This window comes from Vombatus ursinus, unplaced genomic scaffold, assembly GCF_900497805.2.
Source record: "Vombatus ursinus unplaced genomic scaffold, bare-nosed wombat genome assembly UNPS02014821.1, whole genome shotgun sequence".
NCBI classification, from domain to species: Eukaryota; Metazoa; Chordata; class Mammalia; order Diprotodontia; family Vombatidae; genus Vombatus; species Vombatus ursinus.
The window spans coordinates 15,938,373-15,954,435 of NW_020954599.1; the positions used below are offsets into that span (position 1 = coordinate 15,938,373).

Genomic DNA, 16,063 nt, shown 5'->3' on the forward strand with positions numbered 1-16,063 from the left:
TGGGCATGATGCTCTGCCTGGCAGAGCTCAGCTCAATTCTTCAACCAGACTTTCTTCTTGACTACCAGAGCCCTCTTCCTTCTCTTGCCTTACCTGCCAAGGCCTTGCTCCTTGCTGAGTACAGGGCCTCCCACTAGGCAAGAATCTCTATTGCAAGTTGTCATTACTAACTGGAGGAGGAAGGAAAAGATAGAAAGTCTACTCGGGGTCTGAGTTCTTATTCTGAAGCTGAGATTCTTTTCTCAACTTCCAGAGCCCACATTCCTCAGAGCTGTCACCAGCTTCAACTAGATAGTGTATCTTGCTTTTTAAGGACTACCAGAGGTGTGGCTGAGGCTTTTGCCAAACCATGGCTAGGAGCCCAAGAATTCTATCAAGTTTGACTTGACATACTCCATACTTCATAAAGGAGTAACAAAATATATATACTTCTTTATACTTACTGAAGATCTTAGATGTTGTTTCTTTTTCCTTCCCCTTTGCATTCTATAATTTCAGCAGCTGGGCTGGAAGGAAAATCAATTGATCGGGGTCTCCTAATCACCCCCCTCCCCCTACAAATGGACCATCCAAATGAAAGAGAAAACAAAGCAGAAAAGAGATGTGAAGGGGAATCCTAACCTGGATAAAAAGGTTGGAAAATAGAAGAATGTGATTCAAATGAGTAAAAGAAAAAAACCAAATTAGACTTAAAGCATTTAGACTATTAGATAACAACTATGAAACTCTTCCTATAGGAGGAGGCAGTTAGGTGGTACGGTGCATAGAGGACCTGGAGTCAAGAAGACTTGAGTTCAAACCTGGCCTCAGACACTTAGCTGTGTGATCCTGGGCAAGTCACTTAACCTCTGCCTTCCTCAGTTTTTTCATCTGTGAAATGGGGATAATAGCACTTACCTCTTGATTGTTGTGAGGATAAAATAGCATATTTGTAAAGAGCTTTGCAAATCTTAAAGTGCTATATAAACATTAGCTACTATTATCATTTTCTTAAATAGGATAAATTAGAGAGACAGGGAAGGAAATCTGACCACAAAGATAACACTGAGACATGGTAAGATAGGACTTATATGACCACAACAAGAGCTTAGAGAACATGCCTCATTTAGAAGGAACATAATAGACATAAGGCGTGGTGGAGTAGCACTGCCTATTATGAAGACACACACACACAGTCATGTGAGGAAATCCAGGAACCAAGCGGAGTAACATCATGGAAAGCATTCTGGCAGATATCAACTGAGGGAGAGACAAAAGTAATATCACTATCAGAGTGCACTACAGATTCCCTGGACAGGAGGAAAAGTTAGACGAGGAGTCAGGGAAACAGCATCACTGTGGAAGAGGAGAACATTAATCGTAATGGTGGGTGACTCCAACCACCTGGGCATCTGTTGGTGATGGGAAGTTTTTGAGATTTAAATTTTGAACATTCAAGCAAAAATGATTTTCAGGAGGAAAATGAGGAATTGCCTAATAAAATCAATGTATCTATACAAGGAATTCCTAGTGCAACTCAGATTTTTAAACACATTTATAGACTATAGAAGATAACTGAAAAAGAATACAGATGAGTAACCACTATCCTGTAAGAACAGTTTCAGGATCATTAAAGCTCAAAATTAACCGAGGCTGGCAATGCTAAGGACAAGAAAAAGGGGTTATTTAGTTACACTGAGGCTAGAGAAAATCAAAGAAGATATAAGTCCATTGCTCAGGGCAGATGGGGTGACCACAAATGGTAGGGAGAGATGGAAATACTCCTGTTTTGCTTCTGTTTTTTCTTCTAGGGCCCATATAATGATCTGGGCCTGGGAAGAATAGAAAGAAATGATTACTAGGAAGTTGAAACCAAAGATAAATAATTCTATAGTGAAAGAGCATCTAACTGACCTCAGTGAATTGAAGTCACAGGAACATAGCTTCAGAGCTGAAAGGGACAGTAAAGGTCAACTAGTCCTACCCCTTATTTTACAAATGAGGAAACTGAGGCCTGCAGAAGCTAAGGTCACACAGGTAGAAAGCAGACTCATACTACGCTCCCACTGAGTCTTAGACATGTCTTATAGCCCAGTAATAAACTACAAAGTCTATAAGCACAAACACAGTATCTTCTCTAACTTTCTATCTTCCCCAGGATCTCACTCAGTGGCCCACTGACACCGAGTAAAGATACACAGCAAATGTCTGATGGGTTGGTTGAATTGAATGGCAGGGCAGAAGCTTCATCTGCGGCCAGAGTTGAAAAGAAATGAGAAAGATCTGGCAAGGGAGGGCAAAAGAAAGAAAGACAAGGAAAAGAAAGTGAAGAGCAAGTGGAAACAAAGAAGGTTTGGTTAGACTGGCGGTCCTGGATCTCTGCTGCTTCAGCATTTGTCTGATAATTTTATACGTAAGTTTGATTTGTCCAGTTCCACGGTTTCACAGATTTAGAAGTAGAAGGGGTTTCAGGGTCATCTAATGTGATTTTCTCATTTTATAGATGAAGAAATTGAGAGGCCTGGAGACTTTAAATGACATGTCTAATTGTTGTTGGTCAATTGTTTCAGTCACACCCAACTCTTCATGGCGCCATCTGGGGTTTTCTTGGCAAATATACTGGAGTGATTTGCCATTTCTTCCTCCAGCTCGTTTTGCAGATGAGGAAACTGAGGCGAATAGGGTTAAGTGACTATAAAGTTCTGAGGCTGGGTTTGAATTCATGAAGATGAGTCTTCCTGATTACAAGCCCAGGGCTCTATCCACTGTACCACCTAGCTGCCCGACTTGTCTAACACACAAAGTGACAGAGACAAGATTGAAACCTGGGTCCTCTGATTCTACCTCTAGCATATTTTCTTAACAGAAAAAAGCATGCAGAGTAGCATCCTATACCTTATATCATCCCCCTGAAATGATAATAAATGAAAAAGCGTTTATTTGGTGATTACTATATAGAATGCTCTATACATAGAAAAGTAAGATAGCCTTTGCTCTCAAGAAGCTCACATTCCTAGAGGAGGTGATAACACAAGGGAGGTTTCAGCTCTGTGTCAGATGGCAATGTATGGAGCTCCTCCAGTGGATAAAACCATATTCATTTCTGAAGTTTATGGTGGGAGTTTGGGACTTGGCTAAACCACGTCAATAGCAATACTTCCATGAAAAATGCTGACGGAGCTGCTTTTGGAAGGCAGGATTACTGGCATACATGTTGACATTGTGCACTGGCCTACCTCCGTGGTCCAGAGGGCTTTCCCTGCATTTACATCTGAGGGTGAAAGTCTCCTTCATTCACAACAGCCGCTACCATGTGGTAAGTGGGAAAGGCCTGAGGGCCACCTCCTTGCCCATGTGGGAGCCATGTGACCCCAACAAACAGGATGTGGGTTTTTTTTCTTTTTACATGTGTCCTTTTCTGTTTGAGGTGCAGCGAATGGAGTCTCCAACTCAGGAGCTCAAACCAGGAAGATCCAGGAGCTGGGGGTCCAAGTCACTAGATCAGGCATTGCAGCTAACCTAGCAAGGAAGCCCTAAGCAGCAAAGGTCCAGAAGGCTAGCCCAGTGGAGTTCTGCACTTGAATTTGGTGGGACTAATGCTATATAGAACTAGGTTAAGCTGGGAGCCTATTCCCCCTTACCTTCCAGAGACAGAGAAAGTATGGGGGCAGGGGGAATCATATCCCCAAGATGCCGGGGGAAATACTTACATTTTTGTTCCTATTATATCTTTCTTTCCTTCTTTTCTTTTTTTTAAAACTAGGCAATGGGGTTAAGTGACTTGCCTAGGGTCACACATCTAGTAAGTGTCAAGTATTTGAGACCAGATTTGAACTCAGGTCCTCCTAACTCCAGGGCCTGAGCTCTATCCACTTCGCCACCTAGCTGCCCCCCCCTTATTATATCTTTCAAGCAAATATCCTTTGTAGAAGTTAATCTAATGTAAAGTGGTTAAATGGAAGGAGATGCTAGTCACTGGGGCGCTAAAGTTGGGAGGACAAAATAGCGCTCCAGTCAATGGCAGAGGATAAAGACCCTCCAACCTCGTCAGGACACCAGAGAATGTTTGGAGGAGGGGATGGGGGAGGGTGTCAGTGACTATAACAGACGTGGCCCTTATCGAGTGAGGCCACAAGAACTCCTGTTACCTGTGCCAAGGACTCTGGTGGCAAGAACTTTCCTTTCTAGGTCTTCAGGGGGTATGGCTACCGAGGGGGCTTTGCACCTGAAAGAATTTGCTAGGTCATATCTTCACATTGACGAGTCTGATGGACGATGGCTGGGATGGAAGTCGGAGGGAAGGCAGGATGGAAGTGGGGCCAGTGGTCTGGGGTGGAGCTGCTATATCTGAGGCTTCGGGCTCAAGGTTCTGGCCGATCTCCACAGGAGTCCGAGGGCAGGAGGAGTTGTAGCGGGTGGAGGCAGTGCTTGCTTGCTTGGCACCTGTGCCTCTTACTGTCCCTAAGGCTGCCTTGCTGCATCAGCTGGGTGAGCTTGTCTATCTAGCCAGTGGCAGCTGAGGGGTGGGAGTTCCTCCCCTGAATTATGGCTGTCGGAGCTGGGCTGGAAATAGGGTGAGTGGTCTGGGGCTTGCTGCTGTTCCCAGGCTACCTCCATCTGGGTCTGATGTGGTGATTGAGGTGGGGGCTGTGGTCTGACTAGCCTGGGAGAATGTGAATGAGAAGAATGTGCAAGTAGTTGGAAGGAGTATCAATAAGGCTGTAAATCACGTGGATGAGCTCTCTGGATGTGTTCCCAGGTTTAGAGGAAGAAAGAAAGGTTGGAGAAAACACATTCTTTTGCTTAAGCAAGCAAAACCTAAAAGGTCAATGCAACTGCTATGTAATTAATGATAAAATGTTACGTAAGGTTTGTGACCACAATTAGAAAAATCAGTAAGCACACAGGTGGAGCCACGAACTCAACTGGCAAAAAATAACAACTCTGTAACTTTTTAAAAGCACTTACTCTTTAAATCCACGATATAGACAGGCCACATTTGCTTCAGTTATGCTCCAATTTTTTTTACATATGAATGTTGTGGTGTCCCCAAGTTTTACTTCAACAAGTCCCTCTGACTCTGTTTCTCCGTATTTCAAAGAGAGATCAAATCGGCCTAAAACAGAAACCAAGTCAATTAGCAATGCTAAAGTATTCACCTCCCATGAGTCCCCACCAGGTTTTCGTGCTGGGGTGGGAGAGCTGATGAGGAACGCCCCCTTGCTCAGTTAGGCTGACATTCCCCCAGACCGCCGCATGGTCTCATCACACTTGGCTTCTACTGCCACTGATTCTAGGACCAGAGTTGTCGGTGGTACCTCGGATGTTCTCCTGATTGCCTGGGGGCTCCCATTTCAAAATACTTCTATACCTAAGATCAGGAAAGAAGAAACCCAACAGGCCAGAAGCACTACACATTTATGGGCACATGGCTTCTGGCTTCTCCTCCACTCAGAAGACCACAGTTTTTTGCAATTCTTCCTCCTCACTTGAAAGCGTGCGGGGGAAGAGACTAGAGCTAGCCCTCTTTGCATGCCCTCAGTTTCAACTCTGTAGTCACCAAAAATATTTTTCATCATCACACAGTCAGCCAACAGAAAACTGTCAGGTGATACCCATAAATGTTTTAAGGGTGTGTGTGTGTCCATATTATATATGCATAGTGGCAGACCCACCAAGGTTCTACGTGGGTTGGAACTGGGCTGAGCACATAAAGTAAGCCCCAAGGATTTGTACCTTAGCCATTTCATATGAAATACTTGGGACTTAATCTACCAAGATATATATACACATTATATAAATGCAACTTCAGAAGATTCTTTGTAGAAATAAAGCAAGACTTAAATAGCTAGGGAACTATTCAATGTTCATGGTTGGCTTATACCAATAAAATAAAAATGAAAATGAAAATATTACCTAAATCAATCTACTGATTCAGTGTTATATCAATCAATTACCAAAGAGTAACTCATAGAACTTGACAAAATACAACAAAATTCATTTGAAGAAAAAAAACATCAAAAATTTAAAAAATAAAAAAGGAAGTATAGCATTATAGGATTTCAGACTATAATACGATCAAATAGTAACCATGAGAAATGCTTAGTATTGTTTTTAAAAATTGAAAAGCAGATAATTGGGACAAAACTAGAAGCAAATAGCCACAATGGATCACTATTTGATAAGCACTGGAAGACCAACTACTATGAGAATGACATTCTATTTTACAAGAACTACTGGGAATACTGAAAAACAGTTTGGCAGAAAATAAGTTTATATCTATTTTCCATATACTATATACTGCATTGGTATACACCACACAAAAAATTAGAGGAGAATAGAAGGGGATACCTTTCACTATTATGTTTACCAAGAGAACTCATAATCAGACATGGAATAGAGGAAATAACAAATACAAAACTGACAATTTCATTCATATAAAATAAGAAAGTTTGCATGAACAAAATCAATGCTTCTGGAGTAAGAAGACAAGCTAATAGTTGGGAGGGGAAATCATTGTATCAAGTATCTCTGAAAAAAATCTCACATCTAAGATGCATAGAGAATCAACACAAATTTATAATAAGAAGCATTCCCCAAAGGAAAAGTGATTAAAAGATGTAAACAAATAGTTTTTTTTTACAGAAGGAATGTAACCTGTCAACATACATATAAAAACGCTCCAAATCACTAATAACAAATTAAAATAACCTTGAGGTATTACCTTTCACCTCAAAGAGGCGAAGCTGATAGCACACAGGTAAACCAATACACTGTCGGGGGTATTGTGAAAGAGTTTAACCATTCTGCAAAATAACTTAGAATAATACAATTAAAGTTCCTAAATCTTTCATACTCCTTGATCCAGAAACCCAACCATTGCGCATATACCTAAAGGAGGTCAACTACAGAAAGAAATGTCAAACATAGACCAAAATATCCATGGAAGCAATTTTAATGCTAGTTAAAAAAAAACAAACAAAATGAAACCACTGATCGTGAAATGACTGAAAAAAATAATGTAATATGATTGTAATGGAAAATAATTGCATGCCATAGAATATTATTAAGACAATTATGAAGAATTCAGAAGAACAGGAAGACTTGTATAAGCTCATATAGAGTGAAGAAAAAAGCAGGAATACAACATATATATATATATATATACATACACACATATACAATGACATAAAAGAAAACAACATTACAAGATTTAAGGATTCTGATCAATACAATGACTGATCATGATTTCAGAAGAATGATAATGAATCATGCCTCCTACTTCATGGCAGAGAAGTAAAGGAAAGAATGAGACATATATTTTTTATGTGTAAATTTATACTGCTTGACTACACATATTTGTTGCAAGATTGTATGTGGTGGTGGAGAGGGTAAATAGTGATAGTGATGTAAGAAACAATAAGAAAAAAAGAAAAGCACATTACTGAAACATTTAAAAACACACAGAAGTTCAGAAGGTAACATAGAGAAGCAAGGAAGTGTTGGTACTATCATGTTAAATTTAACATACACTTAAAAAAACACAGCAGAGTAATGGAAGGGAAAATGAGTCTGCAGAAAGCTTGGCATGAGATTTAACTAACCTAGATTATCAAATACCAAGGGCATTTATAGGAGAAACTGGAAAGGGGGCAACAAACAGATGAAAAATGGAACAGAGACACCAGTTTCTCTATTACAACTATTTGCACTATTGATGACAGCAAAGTCACCACACTTAGACTGTAATTGACGCCTGGTTCTTAAGAGAATAAAGATGAGAAAAACAGCTGGGGCAGATAAAACATATAGAGTCCAAGTGACATAATTTTGAAAAGTCAAGGGTTAGATTCTCAAATAGTATCTAAATTACCTAGTAAAATATAAGCTGTTCCCATCATTTAGGGAATGACTGAATGAATTATGGCATATACAAATGCAATGGAATATTATTGTACTCTAAGGAATGATAAAAAGATTGAGAGAGACCTGGGAAGATTTGTATGAACTGATGCAAAATAAAGTGAGCAGACTAAGATCACTTTTCTAATGGCTGCAACATTGTTAAGGAAAACAAGAACTCTGACCAATGTAATGAACAATCACAGCTTTGGAAGACTGATGATAAAGCATGCCTCCCATTTCTTATTGAAGAGGTAATGGACTGTGGGTGACAAATGAGACATGTTTTCAGACATGATGATTATGACACATTTATTTTGCTTGACTATATTTTTGTTACAAGGCATTGCTTTTATAGGGGGCAGTAACCGGAGGGAGGAGAGTAGAGGTATAGTCATATTAATGGAAAAAATAGGAAGAGGAAATAAAAGTTAATGAAACATTTTTTTAAAATTACAGAGGAGATCAGAGAGGGGTTCAAAGTGGGCACCTAGACAAGCAGAACAATGTTGGTACTACCTTGATAAATTTAATGTATGTCAGATGAAAAAGATGTATGTGGAGGCCCCATGTTTTCATGTACAAATCCTTCACCCTTCTCCTTTTAAGGAAATCTTCATGTTTGTTTATGATTTTCTAGTTCATAATAAAATCTTTTTAAAAATGTAAGCTTCTACCTCTGTGACTTGGGACAAGTCCCCTGACATCCCTAGGCTTTTGCTTCCTCATCTGTAAAATGAGGGGCTTGGATTAGATGGCCCCGAGGTCTTTTCCTCTTTAGATTTCTGATTCTGTGATCCTTTAGAGCGGAGACTGTTTCTGTCTTTGTATCTTCAGCACTTAAAGAACACTAGGTGCTTAAAAATTGCTGAATTGAAGTGAACTGATATTCCCAAGAGAAAACTAATTCTAGACCAAGCACTAAGGCATAAAAGACACAAACAAACGCAAAAAAGCAAAAATATTAAAAATAGCCTTTTCTGACCAAAATGCAATAAAAATTATAATCAACAAAAGGGTCTCTGAAGAAAGGATTCAAACTTAAATAAAGACTAAAGAATTTAATCCTAAAGAATTGGTATGGTAAAGAACGAATCATAGAAACAACAGATCATTTCAATAATGAAATTTAAACACCCTCAAAATGACAGCATACTACAAAACAGAATGTATCAAAATTTTTTCATATGGGCTTAAAAGTAGAAAAGTTGATCAGTGGTACACATTTGGTTTATAATATCCAGAAGCAAATGAACACAGCACCACAGTGCCCATTAAGGCCAAGAATTCCAACTACTGGAATAATGGCTGACTCTGACAAAGTCTGCTAGGAGAGCTGGAAATTAGGCTGGAAAAAACTTAAACAAACATGACAAAGATAATTTTAATTAGACCCCTATTTTGCTCCAATCAGTAATAATAAGTTTAGTGTGACTCCATAGGGGTAAATGATTATTAGTGTTATACTTAGCTAGTAACAGTAATATGCATTTAGTCAGGCTAGATACCGAATATTAATAGGGGAATTATATATATTAATACATATTTCACATACATTATATTTAGGGATAATTAGACAAGATAGATTCTTTTTTATAATAGGCCCCAAACTTTAAATTACAAGCTATAAGGTCACTTGCCTAACCACGAGAATGCTGACTAGGGGACTTCCACTCTCTTGAGTGATGAGTGCATGACCAGCCCAGTGTGGGTGGGATGTCTTGATGTGATATGGAAATTCCCCCAACTTATTTTTGTACCTCCAGACCACCCTCTCTTGCCTGACATGAGGAGGGGCCCAACTTATGACCACTTAGCAGAGATGACCCTTGACTTGCCCGTCCTGCTACTACCCATGTTGATGCATCATTTCTGGCCCTATTGGAAGGTCAAAATCAAGTTCTATCACAACCAATAAGACTCTGTATTTTATTTGGCCCTTCTGTGTCTCATTATCAAGCACTAAAAACTAAGTCCCTGGAGTCAGGGGGCATCTCAGATCATGAGAAAGATCCGAGGTCAACTTCATGAGAGGGGGCCATGGACCCTTTAATAAAGTGTTATTGGCTTGGAGCTCTGCCTCAGTGGTTTTTCTCGCAGACTGGACAATTTTGGATGCCACAGCCATACACTATGATAAGCTCCAAATAGACACAAGATATAAAAGTTCATGATATAAATAAATTAGAGGCTGAAGGGCTATGGTCCACAGTGCAATTTGCATATCCTGGAACTGATGGAAACTTTCTACTGGGTATCCCAAAAGCCATGTTCTTGGGTTCTAGGTAGATATTCTAGGGAAAGGGTTGGTATTTGGGCCCACAATGTCCTGGGCATCCCTCAGCAAAGGGGATTGAGACAACACCCGAGACAGTGGAGGTTCCATGTGACCAAAATGCCACTCGTGGAAGCTCGGTATTTCTTCTTTTGGTACTTTGCTACTTTTACTCTGTGCAAACATTTTCTAATCCTGGCTTTGGATTTGCTACCTTGGACTATGATCACCAACTTTCTGTTTAGCCTGCTGGTCCTCCCTGAATTCACAGCTTTGACTTCAGCACATTTTATTAGTCTTTATGAGCATTCCCCTTTCCCTCCACTTACGTTTCTTACCCTAGGTCTGTTGATTGTCCTTAATCATTAGCATGCCTAGGTACCCATTCCCTTATCCCAGAGGAGAGAGAGAAGGAGTGCCAGCAGACCATTTTTCTTTTGAATACTGGAGCTTTCCTACCTTGACTATGGCAAGTTCCATTAAGGAAAAACTTTGTTTTCGGATAAAGGCATTCATGACTCTTTAGTTGACAGTAATTATTATAGGTTTTTCCAGTATTCGAACACACAGGCCTAACAGCCTTTGGACATTGGTAAGGAAGTTTGCAATGACACTTTCCTTCAATACATTTTTCCCATGGGTGGCAGAAGACTTTTTCACAAGACTGACGTGTGTATTTTTCTTTTAAGCATTTTTTGTCCAGAAGATCCTCTTGAACTAGTGATAAACTCTATAAAACACAGATAAGTATTAAGTTAATGTCAGAAAGAAGAAGTATAGTATAGTATAGATGTGATCTGTGATTCTAAAACCAACATAAAATTCTTTTCATTGGAATCTGGAGGCCTTTGCTGCTATGCAATACCAGTAAGGCAATATTTGATACTTAAAAAAATGGAAAGCAATCAATTTAAATCATTGTAAGTATTTTTTAACATAAATGTCTTGGCTAATTTGTACAATGCTTTCAATGATCCTGTAGTGAAGTGAAAAGAGAGCTGGCCTTCTTCCATGAAAACCTGGATTGAAGGTCCTGCCTCAGACACATACTGGTTATGTGATCAGGGAAAAGTCATTTGGCTTCTCAGTGGCCCGAGGCAATTCTCTAAGACGATAAAATTACAGCTAACCTGCAACCGTGAAGAGTTTGCTTCATGGGGAGTCCCTTATCACAGCTCTAGACACCCCTCTCACTATCTACCAAAATAGGGGAAAAAAAATTTGGGTCCTTTCTGGCAAACACTTGATTTCCCTGGAAATGAATGCTGTTTCCTAGAACACAAACTAGGTCCCTTTGGCTTGAAATCTTTGAACCTGACATTAAGGGAGAAACAAATTGCTAGAGTTCTTAAATTTGAAGATGTCCCTACAAGAAAAAAGAATAATTCAATAAAAATGTTTTTCTATTGTTTAATCTTATTAACACATTACCTCTTCTTTCTGTGTCCTGTCCTCATTACACAAGTCATTGCAGCTCTTCCAGTTAAACTGACTTAGTTGTCTTTAGGTTTCCCTACTGACCACTTGCCTTCACACTGACTTCTCCATATAGTGTGCCTTTCCAGAGCTATAACTAGGAATTCTAGAGAAAAAATTTTAGGGGATGGGGGTCATGGAAGTGATCGAGGAGACAGTTTGATCTTGGATGGACTTGCACCAGGAGAGGGGGCGGCTCATTGCCAAGAGACTCAGACCTTTTGAGTGGTTGGTGGAGGGTGCCATGGTGACAGGACCCTGGGAGGAGGGAAACGCAAGGGAGTAAGATCATGCTGCACCATTATTAAGCACCTACTATGTACCAGGCATTGTGCTGATGCTGAGGATACAAAGACAAAAGTGGAATGGCTCCAGCCCTCAAAGAGTTTACATTCTACTAAGGAATATAACATGGACACACATAAGGAAATGCAAGAGATGTATATGTAGCACCTGTCTTGAGAATACCTCTATGGAGATGGGAGACGCAAGTTGATGCCATCCTAGACTTCACAAATTGGTGACCTGTTTGGATTTGAATTTTTTGAAACGGTGTTTAATTTTGGGAGAGAGAAGCTGGTAGCTAAGTCATTAGCAGGCTGGTAAGATTATGGGACACCAATTGGGAACTAGGCATTTCTACCCACTTGCTTTAAAGAGGGATTGACTCAACATTAGTTTCTCAATTAAGACAATTTCTTCTTCCTTGAGAAGAGGAGTGAGTTCAGGAGAAGCTGATTTGGCCTCTCTAGCCAGCATTGTGATTGATGGCTCCTTCCTAGCCAAATGAACTGTTCCCTGCTCTTGTTCATTAGCCTTTCATCACTGTCATTTTATAGGCCCCTTCTTATAAAATCTGATGGCTACTGAAGTTGAAATAAAATATAATAAACTATACTAAATCCTTATTTGTGTGAGTAATTCTGGCACTAGCTATATAACCAGTTTGGCAAAACAGGCTAGAAATCAGATTTTGAATGGCTTTACAACTGCCGAAAGAAGGAATATGTGTTTTATCCTGGAGGCAGTGACATGGTCAGAATTTTGATTAAGGATGAGGAGGGAAACTGTAATTTCACTGGTATAGGGAAGTCCAGGTGAAAAAAAACTCACTCTATCAATGCAGGTTACCACCTTCTCTGCAATTTATAATCCTAGAGTTGCCTGGAATAGTGAAAGGTTAATTTATTCCTCCAAGGTCACTCAACCACTGTGAATCTTTTTTTTTCTTTTATTTTTAGGCAATTGGGGTTAAGTGACTTGCCCAGGGTCACACAATTAGTAAGTGTCAAGTGTTTGGTCTGAGGCCGGATTTGAACTCAGGTCCTCCTGATTTCAGGGCCAGTGCTCTATCCACTGCACCACCTAGCTGCCCCTAACCACTGTGTATCAAAGGTGGGAACTGAACCGAGTTCTTTCTGGTGGCAAGAGCAGCTATCTACTACTGCTTCAGGCATATCAATTCGGAAGCTGCACATGCAAGGGCCATGCCTAAAACATAATAGATAATTAATCTTTGAGAATTAAATAAATTATAAAATTAATGAAAATTAATAATAATTGATATTTATGGTCTATAAGTTTTCATCAATGTAATTTGTCTTAATTTTGACATACAAGCTATAAAAATGGTAATTGTAATTTATATTTGAATCTTTTAAAATATTTTGATGATCCTTATATCCCTAAAGCACAGTAAAATTTGATGATTGGAATGAATAATAATGATTAATTATATTTATATAGGCCAATACAGTTTACAAGGTTATTTTTAAAAATACTTACTAAGAATCTGCTTCCAGGCTTTTGAAACACCTGATATTTAAACCAAAGTATTGTTAGTTGAGCATTCTAAAATCCAAAGACCTATTGCTAGTATTCAAAATATTTGGCTTATATATCTATTTTAAAAGAAAACATTTTCAGAAAGAATAAAGTACTTACCTTACAAAAACATAAGCCAACACACAAAAGTAAGAGAAGACAATGAACTAGTTTCATGTTGTTGAGTAGAATGGTCTTTCTGTCCAGGATTCTTTTCCACCTTGAATCTTCTCTGAGTTTTTAATCTTTAACCTCTGTAAAAATATTTAAAAAAGAGAAAAACATGTAAGAGGTGTGTACTTTTGAACTCTCAAATACTTTGGTTGCCATCTGATAAGCTTTACCGTAAATGAAACCAAAAAAAGGCTTCCCAGTAAACAGTAAGGTTGGTAACCAACAGGAACTGCATTTCCTAACAAAAGCAGCTTATTTTTTTCTATCCTCTTAGAGTACAAGATTTCAGCAAATAATGAAGACAGAGTTGAAATTAAGTTTAAGCCAGGTTTTTTTTTTCATGCAGCCAACTGGATATATTTCCTGCTTTCATGCTTATCTTTCCATGGTTTGCCTGATAATATGAAATTAGTAGTAGTTTTAATGAGCATAAGGACCCAGAGAAAAAGCAAGTGAAGAAAAGTAGACTTATTAAATTAAAGAATATACAAAATAAGATGCCAGTAAAAACCTTCTCATTGGTTGCATACTTTAAGTCTTGGCAAGACTTGCCAGAATTTGAACTCCTCTGGCATAGCTTTTGAGAACCAAGGTTATCTCTGCTCTGCTTCATATCTTACATCAATGTACCTCTTGATAGTTACAAGTGCTTTCCAGACATTATCTCATTTGATCCTCACAACAACCTGGGTGGAAGTTACAGGAAGAGAGGTCTTCTAACCAATGAAATGAACTTCCTGATAATTAGAATTGTCCAAAAATGGAAGGGGATATCCTGTGAGATAGTGACTTTCACGTCACCTTAGGTATTTAAGCAAAGCATGTCAGGTTTCATGTTTCATGAAGGGAGTCCCTTCCAACTTAAACATTCTGGTATACTAGAGTCAGAAGGGACAAGAATTCACGTGAGGATGGAGATGAATGAGGCTGCAGTTCAGGTAATTAATTTGGAAGTTTCTGAAAACCTATCACTGCTTTAGTTTGAAAATTAAATTTATAATAGTATATGAAACTTTGTACACTTTTATTATATACATATAGATACATATTAGTCTAGATCATCTATCTCTCATTTACATCTATATCTTACTACATCTCTATCTTGATCATTTATCACCTGTCTCTTATCTATCCATTCCCCTTTATCTCTATCAACTATCTTTAGCTATCCTATCATTCATCTCTGGTTCTTGATCATCTTGCTCTATAATCTATCCATCTCTATCTCCCTCTATCATCTATCAATCTATTTTTATTTATTTTTTATTTCTATTTTTATCTAATTTCCACCTCTATCTGCCTAGCTTTATTTCTCTATTTCATGTATCTATCCATATATCTACCTAGCTATATCTAACTTTTAATGCATGTACTAGAAGAGAAGTGTGGATACAATATTAATCGCTGGAAAATTAAAAAATGGTTATTTTCTACTATCCCAGCTTGGTGTGGTACTGGTATTCATTGTAATTTAAACTCAAATATCTCTTGTATCAATCTTCTGCTTCTTGAGTACTCTTTGCTCTCCTTTCTATCAGAGGAGTGAATATTGTCTATGTAACTTCAAAAGCAAAGGCATTTGGACGTTCCCCTCTTCCTCCCATCTTCTTTCCCCACCTCTGATCAGTTGACAAGTCTTAGTACATTCTTCCCCTGAAGTACCTCTTCCATTGGTACCTTTCCGTCCATTTACAAAGTTACCACCCTCACTCAGGCTTTCACCTTCTCTTGCTCAAAGCTGAAGCTAAAAATTAGCTTTCTATTGATTCTGCCCTCTCCAATCCATCCTTCACACCACTACCAGAATGAGCTTCTGATGCACAGCTTTGACCATGTTATACCTCTAGTGACCTCTAGTGGTTTCTTTATCAGGGGCATTCCAGTCAAGGGCATGGAATCAGGCCCATCCTCCCAGGGCAGATGCAGCTATTCTCTTCCTGTCCTCAGGTAACAGAGTAGAAACTTTCCTGATTTGGGCTATGTATGACTCATGGCTGGGTTGAATTCCCCTGACTGGCTGCTGAGGGAAAAAGCTGATGACACACAAGACAGAAGAAGAGTAGTTACCAACTAGCAGGATTCCTAGCTCTCACACTTTATGCAACAAGATATGAATTCAGCCCCGGGGTGCAGGAGGGCCTTCTCTATCCTGTCAAAATGGAATTGGGGGCTGTTGGTTCCCATGTGGATTCAAACTCAGCCAGGCTTGTACCAGCACCCCTGGCTGCCTCTGCCTCCTTTTTGGGATTCTTTCCTTTGAGATCAACCTTGTGAGCATCAAAAAATCCTGGAAGTGTGTTGGAGAAGCAACAGTGCCTACCAAAGCACTCTCGAGGTGCAGCAGCAGCAGTGGGAGCAGACTGGTGGCGAGTGAGGAAAGGGATGTCAGTGAAGAGAAACAGAAGCCAGTGGAAAGATCCTGCTTAGGATCTG

General features: G+C 39.3%; 1 protein-coding gene across 5 annotated transcripts in view; it reads right to left on the minus strand.

The window, feature by feature from the left end:
• CFI (complement factor I) overlaps positions 1 to 16,063 on the minus strand; it is a 48,822-nt gene that overhangs the window by 26,095 nt on the left and 6,664 nt on the right. The window contains exons 1-5 of one of the 5 annotated variants that reach the window (XM_027837402.1): positions 14,261 to 14,331; positions 13,577 to 13,710; positions 13,418 to 13,447; positions 10,616 to 10,886; positions 4,948 to 5,095 (exon numbers count right to left, since the gene is read on the minus strand). In XM_027837402.1, the coding sequence (XP_027693203.1) occupies positions 4,948 to 5,095; positions 10,616 to 10,886; positions 13,418 to 13,447; positions 13,577 to 13,633 (506 nt within the window). In that variant the 5' untranslated portion in view covers positions 13,634 to 13,710; positions 14,261 to 14,331. Of the gene's footprint in view, positions 1 to 4,947; positions 5,096 to 10,615; positions 10,887 to 13,417; positions 13,448 to 13,576; positions 13,711 to 14,160; positions 14,229 to 14,260; positions 14,332 to 16,063 lie in introns of those variants that run through there. The other 4 variants (XM_027837406.1, XM_027837404.1, XM_027837405.1 and 1 more) reach the window with 4 other exon arrangements.